The following is a 12,603-nucleotide window of genomic DNA, read 5'->3' as shown; positions in this document are numbered from 1 at the left end:
CCAATGTCCCCAACGATGTCCCCGATGTCCCTGGGGTGGCAGGAGGAGATCGAGGCCTGCGTGGAGCTGCTGCAGGAGCGCTGTCGCCGCCTGGGCTCGCGCCTGCCCGAGCTGCTGGTGTTGCCCATCTACGCCAACCTGCCCTCGGAGCTGCAGGCCCGCATCTTCCAGCCCACGCCCCCCGGCGCCAGGAAGGTGCGCTGGCCCTTTAAGGGAGGGGCGGGGCCTCGGGAGGGGGCGTGGTGTCGCGGGAAAGGGGTGGGGTTTAAGGGGAAAGGGGTGGGGTTTGATTTAGGGAGCCAGGAAGGTGCGCTGGCCCTTTAAGGGAGGGGTGGGGCCTTGGGAGGGGGCGTGGTGTCCTGACGAAGGGGTGTGGTTTAATGGAAAAGAGGTGGGGTTTAATGGGAAAGGGGTGGGGTTTAAGGGAAAAGGGGTGGGGCTTGATTTAGGGAGAAAGGAAGGTGCGCTGGCCCTTTAAGGGAAGGGGTGGAGCCTGAGAGGGGTGTGGCTTGGTTGGGTGTGGTCCGAATGGGTGTGCCTTTGTATTTCAGAATGGGTGTGGTCAGAACGGGCGTGGCTTTATTGGGCGTGGCCTGCAGCCAGTGCGGAGCGTGATTGGGCGGAGCTCCCAGTGGGCAGGGCCTAACAGCGCGCGCTTTAAACGGGGCGTGGCTTAGCCGGGTGTGGCCGGGAGGGGTGGGGCCGGCGGGGGCGTGTCCCCAGCGCCATCCCCACCTGCTGCAGGTGGTGGTGGCCACCAACATCGCCGAGACGTCGGTGACGATCGACGGCATCGTCTACGTGCTGGACCCGGGCTTCTGCAAGCAGAAGAGCTACAGCGCCCGCACGGGCATGGAGTCGCTGGTGGTGACGCCCTGCTCACGGGTAGGGTCACCTGTGCCACCTTAGTGTCACCTGTGCCACCTTAGTGTCACCTTAGTGTCACCTGTGTCACCGTGCTGTCATGTACTGTCACCTATTGTCACCTGCTGTGAGCCCCTGCCACCCCCTGCACGGGCATGGAGTCGCTGGTGGTGACGCCCTGCTCACGGGTAGGGTCACCTGTGTCACCTTAGTGTCACCTGTGCCACCTTAGTGTCACCTTAGTGTCACCTGTGTCACCGTACTGTCATGTACTGTCACCTATTGTCACCTACTCGCCATCCCCTGCCACCCCCTGCATGGGCATGGAGCCGCTGGTGGTGACGCCCTGCTCACGGGTAGGGTCACCTGTGTCACCTGTGTCACCTGTGTCACCTCACTCATTTATTGTCACACCCCCGTATTTTTACCCGTCCCTGCCGCGTCCCCATCGCGTTCCAGTTGGGTGCCAGGCGTCACTGGTGTCACTGGTGTCCTGGTGTCCCAGTGAGGTGTCCCTGGTGTCACTGGTGTCATTGATGTCCCAGTGAGGTGTCCCTGGTGTCACCGGTGTCACTGGTGTCCTGGTGTCCCAGTGAGGTGTCCCTGGTGTCATTGGTGTCACTGGTGTCACTGATGTCCCAGTGAGGTGTCCCCGGTGTCCCCCCGGTGTCCCCAGGCCTCTGCCAACCAGCGAGCGGGCCGCGTGTCCCTGGTGTCACTAGTGTCATTGATGTCCCAGTGAGGTGTCCCTGGTGTCACCAGTGTCAGTGGTGTCAGTGGTGTCACTGGTGTCACTGTGTCACTGGTGTCACGGTGTCCCAGTGAGGTGTCCCTGGTGTCACTGTGTCACTGGTGTCACTGGTGTCACTGGTGTCACTGTGTCACTGGTGTCACGGTGTCCCAGTGAGGTGTCCCTGGTGTCCCTGGTGTCACTGGTGTCATTGATGTCCCAGTGAGGTGTCACTGGTGTCACCAGTGTCAGTGGTGTCACTGGTGTCCCTGGTGTCACTGTGTCACTGGTGTCACGGTGTCCCAGTGAGGTGTCCCTGGTGTCACCAGTGCCACCCCGGTGTCCCCAGGCCTCTGCCAACCAGCGCGCGGGCCGTGTGTCCCTGGTGTCACTGGTGTCAGTGGTGTCAGTGGTGTCACGGTGTCCCAGTGAGGTGTCCCTGGTGTCCCTGGTGTCACCGGTGCCACCCCGGTGTCCCCAGGCCTCTGCCAACCAGCGCGCGGGCCGCGCGGGCCGCGTGGCGCCCGGCAAGTGCTTCCGGCTCTACACGGCCTGGGCGTTCCAGCACGAGCTGGAGGAGACGGCGGTGCCCGAGATCCAGAGAGCCGACCTGGGCGCGCTGGTGCTGCTGCTCAAGAGCCTGGGTGGGCACTGGGAGCACTGGGAGGGACTGGGAGGGGATTGGGAGGGGATTTGGGGGCACTGGGAGGGACTGGGGGGCACTGGTAAGGACTGGGAGGGATTGGGAGGGACTGGGAGGGGATTGGGAGGGATTGGGAGGGACTGGGAGGGGATTGGGAGGGCACTGGGAGGGACTGGGAGGGGATTTGGGGGCACTGGGAGGGACTGGGAGGGGATTTGGGGGTGTCAGAACAGACCTGGGTGCGCTGGTGCTGCTGCTCAAGAGCCTGGGTGGGCACTGGGAGCACTGGGAGCGACTGGGAGGGGATTGGGAGGGGATTTGGGGGCACTGGGAGGGGACTGGGGGGCACTGGGAGGGACTGGGAGGGGATTGGGAGGGACTGGGAGGGGATTGGGAGACACTGGGAGGGGACTGGGAGGGACTGGGAGGGGATTTGGGGGCACTGGGAGGGCACTGGGAGGGACTGGGAGGGGATTTGGGGGCACTGGGAGGGGATTGGGAGGCACTGGGAGGGGACTGGGAGGGCACTGGGAGGGACTGGGAGGGGATTTGGGGGCACTGGGAGGGACTGGGAGGGGACTGGGAGGGGATTTGGGGGTGTCAGAACAAACCTGGGCGCACTGGTGCTGCTGCTCAAGAGCCTGGGTGGGCACTGGGAGCAACTGGGAGCACTGGGAGCAACTGGGAGGGGATTGGGGGGCACTGGGAGGGACTGGGAGGGGATTGGGGACACTGGGGTGACACTGGGATGACATGGGGGGGGTTGGAGATGGGTGGTGGCACCTTGGGGACAGCCAGGTGACACCGGGGTGGTTGAGGACAGCCGGGTGACATCGAGGTGACGCAGGGTGACACCGGGGTGGCAGGGTGACACCAGGTGACGCCAGGTGACACCAGGTGACGCCAGGTGACACCAGGTGACGCCAGGTGACGCCAGGTGACACCGGGCTGTCCCCAGGCATCAACGACCTGATCCACTTCGACTTCCTGGACCCTCCCCCCCACGAGACGCTGGTGCTGGCGCTGGAGCAGCTCTACGCCCTGGGGGCACTGAACCACCTGGGGGAGCTGACCACGGTACTGGGAGCACTGGGAGGGACTGGGAGGGACTGGGAACGGGGAATGAACCACCTGGGGGAGCTGACCACGGTACTGGGAGCACTGGGAGGGACTGGGAGGGACTGGGAACGGGGAATGAACCACCTGGGGGAGCTGACCACGGTACTGGGAGGGAGCACTGGGAGGGACTGGGAGCACTGGGGGGACTGGGAGCACTGGGAGGGACTGGGAACGGGAATGAACCACCTGGGGGAGCTGACCACGGTACTGGGAGCACTGGGAGGGACTGGGAATGGGCACTGAACCACCTGGGGGAGCTCACCACGGTACTGGGAGGGACTGGGAGGGACTGGGAACGGGGAATGAACCACCTGGGGGAGCTGACCACGGGACTGGGAGCACTGGGAGCACTGGGGGGGACTGGGAGCACTGGGAGCACTGGGGGAGGACTGGGAGCACTGGGAGCACTGGGGGAGGACTGGGAGCACTGGGAGCACTGGGAGCACTGGGAGCACTGGGGGAGGACTGGGAGCACTGGGAGCACTGGGGGAGCACTGGGAGCACTGGGGGGGACTGGGAGCACTGGGAGCACCGGGGTGGCCCCGGTGCTCAGCGCTGTCCCCGCTGTCCCCACCCTGTCCCAGCTGGGCCGGCGCATGGCGGAGCTGCCGGTGGAGCCGATGTTGGCCAAGATGATCCTGGCGAGCGAGCAGTGAGTGACAGCCACGTCCCCAAGGTGTCACCAACGTGTCCCCAGAGTGTCCCCAGAGTGTCTCCAACGTGTCCCCAAAGTGTCCCCAAGGTGTCACCAATGTGTCACCAATGTGTTCCCAAAGTGTCCCCAGGGTGTCCCCAATGTGTCCCCTCAGTGTCCCCAATGTCCCAGGTACGGCTGCACGGAGGAGGTGCTGACAGTGTCCCCAATGTCCCCAGTGTCCCCTCAGTGTCCCCTCAGTGTCCCCAATGTCCCCAATGTCCCCCTTGTCCCAGGTACGGCTGCACGGAGGAGGTGCTGACGGTGTCCCCAATGTCCCCTCAATGTCCTCAGTGTCCCCAGTGTCCCCCCTGTCCCAGGTACAGCTGCATCGAGGAGGTGCTGACAGCGTCCCCAATGTCCCCAATGTCCCCTCAGTGTCCCCAATGTCCCCAATGTCCCCTCAGTGTCCCCAATGTCCCTGCTCAGGTACGGCTGCACGGAGGAGGTGCTGATGGTGTCCCCTCAATGTCCCCAGTGTCCCCAATGTCCCCTCAGTGTCCTCAGTGTCCCCAATGTCCCTGTCCCAGGTATGGCTGCACGGAGGAGGTGCTGACAGTGTCCCCAATGTCCCCTCAGTGTCCCCAATGTCCCCAATGTCCCTGTCCCAGGTACGGCTGCACGGAGGAGGTGCTGACGGTGGCCGCCATGCTCTCGGTGAACAACGCCGTGTTCTACCGGCCCAAGGACAAGGTGCTGCACGCCGACAGCGCCCGCGTGGCCTTCAGCGTGCCCGGGGGCGACCACCTGGTGCTGCTCAACGTCTACAACCAGGCACGGGGACACCGGGGGGTGTGGGGACACCGGGGACACTGGGGACATTGGAGAGCATGGGGACATCAGGGACATCAGGGACACTGGGGATATTGGAGACACCAGGAACACTGGGGACCTTGGGGACATCGGGGACATCAGGGGGTGTGAGGACACCGGGGACATTGGGGATATTGGGGACATCGGGGACATTGGTGACATCAGGGGTTGGGGACATCGGGGACATCAGGGACACTGGGGACATTGGAGACACCAGGGACACTGAGGACCTTGGGGACATCAGGGACATGGGGGACATTTGGGGGTGTGAGGACATTGGGGACACCACGGGGGAGTTGGGGACATCGGGGGGGGGGGCTGGAGACATCAGTGGGTGTGGACACCAGGGACACCGCAGGGGGGTTGGGGACATCGGGGGCCTTGGGGACATCGGGGGGCTGGGGACACGTCCAGCAGCAGCGCTGACCTTCGTGTCCCTTTGTGTGTCCTGTCTGGCTGTCCTGCTGCCCCCTCCCCGTGCCGGTGTCGCCGTGGCTGTGGCTGTGTCCCCGCTGTCCCCGCGGTGTCCCCGCGGTGTCCCCTGGCAGTGGGTGGCCAGCGGTCACTCCCTGCAGTGGTGCTACGAGCACTTTGTGCAGGCGCGCTCGCTGCGCCGCGCCCGCGACGTGCGGGAGCAGCTGCAGGGGCTGATGGAGCGCGTGGAGATCGCCCCGTCCTCCTGCGGGGGCAACCTGGACCTGGTGCGCAAGGTGAGCCCCAAAACAGCCCCCAAAATATCCCCGAAATATCCCCAAAATATCCCCCAAACAGCCCTGAAACACCCCCAAAACAGCCCCCAAAATAGGCCCAAAATATCCCCCAAATCACACCTCAGCCCCGTCCTCCTGCGGGGGCAACCTGGACCTGGTGCGCAAGGTGAGCCCCAAAACAGCCCCCAAAATAGCCCCCAAGCAGCCCCAAAATATCCCCGAAATATCCCCAAAATATCCCCCAAACAGCCCTGAAACACCCCCAAAACAGCCCCCAAAATAGGCCCAAAATATCCCCCAAATCACACCTCAGCCCCGTCCTCCTGCGGGGGCAACCTGGACCTGGTGCGCAAGGTGAGCCCCAAAACAGCCCCCAAAATATCCCCCAAACAGCCCTGAAATACCCCCAAAATAGCCCTGAAATATCCCCGAAATATCCCCCAAAACAGCCCCAAAATATCCCCCAAACAGCCCTGAAATACCTCCAAAACAGCCCCAAAATAACCCCCAAACAGCCCAAAATATCCCCGAAATATCCCCAAAATATCCCCCAAACAGCCCCCAAATACCCCCAAAACAGCCCCAAAATATTCCCCAGTCACTCCCAGTGCCCTCCTAGTGAATCCCAGTGTATTCCAGTGCCCTCCCAGTGTATCCCAGTGCCCTCCCAGTCACTCCCAGTAACGATGTCCCTCTGTGTCCCCCCCAGGCCATCACGGCCGGGTTCTTTTACCACACGGCGCAGGGCGGGTACCGATCCCAGTGTATCCCAGTGAATCCCAGTCCCTCCCAGTGCCCTCCCAGTGCCCTCCCAGTGTATCCCAGTCCCTCCCAGTGTATCCCAGTCCCCTCCCAGTGCCCTCCCAGTAACAGTGTCCCCTCTGTGTCCCCCCCAGGCCATCACGGCCGGGTTCTTTTACCACACGGCGCGCCTGGCGCGGGGCGGGTACCGCACGGTGAAGCACCAGCAGCCCGTGTTCATCCACCCCAACAGCGCCCTGTTCGCCCTGCAGCCCCGCTGGGTGCTCTACCACGAGCTGGTGTGCACCTCCAAGGAGTTCATGAGACAGGTGGGGACACCCTGGGGACACCCTGGGGACACCCTGGGGACACCTTGGGACACGGGGACACAGGGCAGTGTGGGTACAGTGACACAAGGGACACGCTGGGTGCTGCACCACGAGCTGGTGTGCACCTCCAAGGAGTTCATGAGACAGGTGGGGACACCTTGGGGACACCTTGGGACAGCTTGGGGACACCTTGGGACAGCTGGGGACAGCTTGGGGACACCTTGGGACAGCTGGGGACAGCTTGGGGACAGCTGGGGACACGGCAGGGACACGGGGACACAGGGCAGGGACACGGTGTGCCTATGGGGACACAGGAGGGACACGCTCACCTCCAGGGTGCCCGCGCAGGGACAGCAGGGACAGGGACCTGGTGGCCCCCTGGGGCCTGAGGTGGCCACGGCGACAGGGACCTGGTGGCCACATCCGCGTGGTGGCCATGGTGACAAAGCGGTGACCCCCAAAGCCATCATCCCTATCCCCGCGTGTCCCCAGCTGTGACAGGTGTGCCACAGGTGTGACACGTGTGTGACAGGTGTGTGGCAGGTGTGTCACTTGTCCATAGATTGACGGCGCCTGGCTGTCCCTAGGGATGTCCCCAGGTGTACCAGGTGTGTCCTAGGTGTGACAGGTGTGTGACAGGTGTATCCCTTGTCCATAGATCAACAGCACCTGGCTGTCCCTAGGGATGTCCCCAGGTGTGACAGGTGTGTCACACGTGTGTGACAGGTGTGTCCCTTGTCCCCAGGTGATGGAGATCGACAGCACCTGGCTGTCCCTAGGGATGTCCCCAGCTGTGACAGGTGTGTCACAGGTGTGTGAGAGGTGTATCCCTTGTCCATAGATCAACAGCACCTGGCTGTCCCTAGGGATGTCCCCAGGTGTCATAGCTGTCCCTAGGGATGTCCCCAGCTGTAACAGGTGTGTCACAGGTGTGTGAGAGGTGTGACAGGCGTGTCACAGGTGTGTGACAGGTGTGTCCCTTGTCCCCAGGTGATGGAGATTGACAGCCCCTGGCTGTCCCTAGGGATGCCACAAGGTGTACCAGGTGTGACAGGTGTGTCACAGGTGTGTGACAGCTGTCACAGGCGTGTGACAGGTGTGACAGGTGTGTCCCTTGTCTCCAGGTGATGGAGATCGACAGCGCTTGGCTGTCCCTAGGGATGTCCCCAGCTGTCAGAGGTGTGACAGGTGTCACAGGTGTGTCACAGGTGTGTGACAGGTGTGACAGGCGTGTCACAGGTGTGTGACAGGTGTGACAGGTGTGTCCCTTGTCCCCAGGTGATGGAGATCGACAGCGCCTGGCTGTCCCTAGGGATGTCCCCAGCTGTCAGAGGTGTGACAGGTGTGTCACAGGTGTGTCACAGGTGTGTGACAGGTGTGTCCCTTGTCCCCAGGTGATGGAGATCGACAGCGCCTGGCTGCTGGAGGTGGCCCCTCACTATTACCAGGCCAAGGAGCTCGAGGACGGCAGCGGCCGCAAAATGCCCAAAAAAGCCGGAAAATCGCGGGAGGAGCTGGGCTGAGCCCCCCGGGGACACCTGGGGGACACCTGGGGACAGCTGGGGACCCCCAATACAGCCCTGGGGCAGAGCACCGGCGCCACCCGCGCTCGGGGACGCCGCTGTCCCCGTGTCACCGCTGGTTCCTTTATTCTGTACATTAAATTAAGGGGGGGGGAGGGGGGACACACACGGGGGGAGGTGACAAAGGGGACACTCCGAGGTGGGGGGAGGGGCGCTCAGGTGTCCCCTCGGTGGCTTCAGGGCCGGGCCAGCGCCACGGCCAGCGCCGCGGCCACCAGCAGCTTCTTGGGCTCGGGGACGGCCGTGGGGGCTGGCATCAGCTGGGGAGGGGGGGACACGGGGTCAGGGGACACCGGGGACGTCCCCGAGGTGTCCCCAGGTGTGCCCAGGTGCGCCCCGACTCACCTTGTCCACGCGGTGGCAGCGGATGAGCCCCTGAGAGTTGAGGAAGAAGGTGGAGAAGGCGTCGTAGGACCTGGGGGGACACGGGGGGGGACTTGGGGACATCGGGGACGGGGGTGGCACCGACCCCCCCCCCCCCCCACCCCGGGGGGGGACACAGGGGTGGCACAGGTGTGACACAGGTGTCTCTGGAGGTGGCACAGGTGTGGTACAGGTGTGACACAGGTGTGTCTGGGGGTGGCACAGGGGTGGGCACAGGTGTGACACTGAGCGCAGCAGGTGCCACTCGTCCTGATGGTAGAAGGGGATGGCAGAGTGTGACATGGGGATGGCAGGGGGTGCCCCAGGTGTGCCCCAGGTGTGCCCCTCACCTGAGCAGGGTGCGTTTGTCCCTCCTGTACCAGCACAGTGGCAGCAGGGTGCAGGGGAGGTGACAGGGGGATGGCAGGAGGTGGCACAGGGGTGGCACAGGGATGGCAGGCGGTGCCCCAGGTGTGTCTCAGGTGTGCCCCAGGTGCGCCCCTCACCTGAGCAGGGTGCGTTTGTCCCTCCTGTACCAGTGTACCAGCAGCAGGTGCAGGGGAGGTGACAGGGGGATGGCAGGAGGTGGCACAGGGATGGCAGGGGGTGGCACGGGGATGATGGGCGGTGCCCCAGGTGCGCCCCTCACCTGAGCAGGGTGCGTTTGTCCCGCCGGTACCAGCGCAGCAGCAGCAGGTGCAGGGGAGGTGACACAGGGGTGGCACAGGAATGGCAGGGGGATGATGGGCGGTGCCCCAGGTGTGCCCCAGGTGTGCCCCTCACCTGAGCAGGGTGCGTTTGTCCCTCCTGTACCAGCACAGCGGCAGCAGGTGCAGGGGAGGTGACAGGGGGATGGCAGGAGGTGGCACAGGGGTGGCACAGGGATGGCAGGCGGTGCCCCAGGTGTGTCTCAGGTGTGCCCCAGGTGCGCCCCTCACCTGAGCAGGGTGCGTTTGTCCCTCCTGTACCAGTGTACCAGCAGCAGGTGCAGGGGAGGTGACAGGGGGATGGCAGGAGGTGGCACAGGGGTGGCACAGGGATGGCAGGGGGTGGCACGGGGATGATGGGCGGTGCCCCAGGTGTGCCCCTCACCTGAGCAGGGTGCGTTTGTCCCGCCGGTACCAGCGCAGCAGCAGCAGGTGCAGGGGCAGCCCCGTCAGGCGCCACCGCGCCCGCACGCTCCAGTCCTCGGGGTGCCGCGTCAGCGCCAGCACCTCCAGCCTGAGGCTGGCAAAGTAACCCCAGGCCAGGGCCCGGCACAGCGCCAGCGCCAGGGCGTACATGGCACGGCCCCTGGGGACACGGGGACGTCACTGAGAGTGCCACTGTCACCCGCTGTGACACCCTGTGACACCCCAGCACTGCCCCACTGCCCCTGGGGACACGGGGACGTCACTGAGAGTGCCACTGTCACCCGCTGTGACACCCTGTGACCACCCCAGGGCCCCTGGGGACACGGGGACGTCACTGAGAGTGCCACTGTCACCCACTGTGACACCCTGTGACACCCCAGCACTGCCCCACTGCCCCTGGGGACACGGGGACGTCACTGAGAGTGCCACTGTCACCCACTGTGACACCCTGTGACACCCTGTGACCACCCCACAGCCCCTGGGGACACGGGGACGTCACTGACGGTGTCACTGTCACCCACTGTCACCCACTGTCACCCACTGTGTCACCCCAGCACCGCCCCACAGCCCCTGGGGACACGGGGGCGTCACTGTCGGTGTCACTGTCACCTCCCTGTGCCACCCCAGCACCGCCCCATGGCCCCTGGGGACACGGGGACGTCACTGTCGGTGTCACTGTCACTGCCCTGTGCCACCCTGTCACCTCCCCAGGGCCACCCTGCGGGGCCAGTGTGCCCCCGATGTCCCAGGGCTGTCCCAGTGTCCCCCCCCCAGTGTCCCCCCGGTGTCCCCGCGGTGTCCCCGTCACCCACCGCGTGTGCAGGTGCAGGTGCTGGCACTGGAACTCCACGTCGGGGGCGTACAGGGCGTAGTCTGGGATCTTCAGGAAGAAATTGGGGAGCTGGGGGGGGGGACAGGGGGGTCACCATGGCCGCTGTCACCTCCCCGGTTCAGTCCCACCCCCTTTTCCTGTCAATCCCCCACAGTTTTGTCACCTCCCTGGGCCGTGCTGTCACCCCCTCCCTGTTCTGTCACCCCCTCCCTGTTCTGTCACCCCCTCCCTGTTCTGTCACCCCCCCACCATTTTGTCATCCCCTCCCCATTTCATCCCCCCCCTCCCCATGTCCCCAATCTCCTCCCGGTGTCCCCCATGTCCCCCCAGTGTCCCCTGTGTCCCCCCATGTCCCCCTATGTCCCCATCTCCCCCATGTCCCCCTGTGTCCCCCCACGTCTCTCCACATCCCTCCGTGTCCCCCATGTCCCCGTGTCTCCCACGTCCCCCCATCTCCTCTGTGTCCCCCGTGTCCCCCACATCCCCCCAGTGTCCCCCTGTGTCCCCCCCATGTCCCCAATCTCCTCCCGGTGTCCCCCATGTCCCCGTGTCCCCCCATGTCCCCATGTCCCCCCATGTCCCCACATCTCCCTGTGTCCCCACATCCCCCTGGTGCCCCCCATGTCCCCCCGTGTCCCCCCGGTGCCACCTCGTGCCGCAGCCTCTCGTGCACGCTGGCCAGGTGCTCCTCCATGGAGGGGGGGGGGCTGCCCCGGCGGCCCGGGGGGGTCCCGGGGGTGCCCGGGGGGGGTCCCGGGGGTCCCAGCAGCAGCCGGGGGGGGTCCCTGACGTCGATGTCGTCCTCGCGCCGCCCGTCCACCGTGGTCACCGGACCCCCGAGCCCCTCCAGCCCCCGGGGCGGGGGGCAGCGCGGGGGGGGCAGCAGGGCCAGCCCCAGGGGGGGCTCCAGGCCCTGGGAATGGGGGGAAAAAAAGGGGAATTTGGGGTCGGAGCCGTGTGGGGAGGGGGCTGGGGGAGCGAGGGAGCGCACAGAGACGGGGCTGGGGCGTTGGAGGGGGGGGGGGGAAGGGGGTTTTTACCGATTTTGGGGGGATTTATCCCATGGAAAAGGGGGGTTTTACCGATTTTGGAGGGATTTACCCCACTTGGGGGGGGATTTGCCCTATGGAAAAGGGGATTGTCCCGATTTTGGAGGGATTTGCCCCGTTTTGGGAGGACTCGCCCTGTGGAAAAGGGGGTTTTAACGATTTTGGGAGGATTTACCCCATTTTGGGGGGATTTGCCCCATTTGGGGGGATTTGCCTCATTTGGTTCCCACCAGCGACCTCCGGCTCCGCCCCCAGAGGGAAGCCCCGCCCCAAATAGGGACAACACTCGATTTGCATAGCCACGCTCCACTACGGCTAAACCGAACCTATTCCAGGCTGTAATTTACATAACCACGCCCTCCCGCCGGCAAAGCGAAACTAAGGCCGCTTATTTGCATAACCCCGCCCATCCCCAATTCCCACACGCACCTCTATTCGCACGGCCCCGCCCACCCAACGCCCCCTATTTGCATAACCCCTTCTTCCAACAGAACCCACGCCGCTATTTGCATAAACCCACCCTCTCCACAACCCTTATTTACATAACCCCACCCTCTCCGCGGCGTTATTTGCATACCCCCCCCCGCCCACCCTCCCCTCAGCGCGCTCCCCTCACCTGCGGCCGCGCTCGGTAGCGGCGGCGCGGCGGGGCCGGCGCGGGCGCTGCGGTCGCTGCCGGGGCCCAGGCGCGGCCGGGCCGGAGGCGGACGGCGGCGGTGACGGTGGCGGTGACGTGCCGGTACATGGCGGCGGCGCTGTCCCCGCTGTTTCCGCGCTGTTTCCGCGCTGTCCCCGGCGGCGCCGCCGCCTCCTCCTCGCTCTCCCCTCACGCCGGCCGCTCGCACCGCGCCTGCGCGGGCCGCGCGCGCGCGCTTCGCTCCCCCCCCCCCTCACGCAACTCGGCGCGGCGCGCATGCGCCGAGCGCGGGAAGGTGACCCGGAGCCGGCTGCGCGTGCGCGGTGGCTCCGCGCTCTTCCCGCCCACCCGCCGTTCATTCAT

The 12,603-nt window shown here is 65.2% G+C and overlaps 2 protein-coding genes across 5 annotated transcripts in view; one reads left to right on the top strand and one right to left on the bottom strand.

The window, feature by feature from the left end:
- DHX16 (DEAH-box helicase 16) overlaps positions 1–8,278 on the top strand; it is a 27,458-nt gene extending 19,180 nt beyond the window's left edge. For all 4 annotated transcript variants that reach the window (XM_053967941.1, XM_053967942.1, XM_053967943.1 and 1 more), the window contains 9 exons: positions 43–195; positions 745–885; positions 2,076–2,238; positions 3,196–3,314; positions 3,941–4,008; positions 4,662–4,824; positions 5,412–5,573; positions 6,470–6,643; positions 8,038–8,278. In XM_053967941.1, the coding sequence (XP_053823916.1) occupies positions 43–195; positions 745–885; positions 2,076–2,238; positions 3,196–3,314; positions 3,941–4,008; positions 4,662–4,824; positions 5,412–5,573; positions 6,470–6,643; positions 8,038–8,166 (1,272 nt within the window). In that variant the 3' untranslated portion in view covers positions 8,167–8,278. The remainder of the gene's footprint in view (positions 1–42; positions 196–744; positions 886–2,075; positions 2,239–3,195; positions 3,315–3,940; positions 4,009–4,661; positions 4,825–5,411; positions 5,574–6,469; positions 6,644–8,037) is intronic.
- C31H6orf136 (chromosome 31 C6orf136 homolog) lies at positions 8,276–12,603 on the bottom strand. Its single transcript, XM_053967748.1, is given in 8 exon segments — positions 8,276–8,486; positions 8,572–8,641; positions 9,682–9,882; positions 10,535–10,623; positions 11,204–11,467; positions 12,220–12,390; positions 12,392–12,475; positions 12,541–12,603. Coding segments are annotated over 8 exon segments (1,026 nt in total). The 3' UTR covers positions 8,276–8,402.

The sequence above is a fragment of the Vidua chalybeata genome, chromosome 31 (assembly GCF_026979565.1).
Source record: "Vidua chalybeata isolate OUT-0048 chromosome 31, bVidCha1 merged haplotype, whole genome shotgun sequence".
NCBI lineage: Eukaryota > Metazoa > Chordata > Aves > Passeriformes > Viduidae > Vidua > Vidua chalybeata.
The sequence above is the reverse complement of the archived record's forward strand: the minus strand, read 5'-3'. Positions and strand labels throughout refer to the sequence as shown.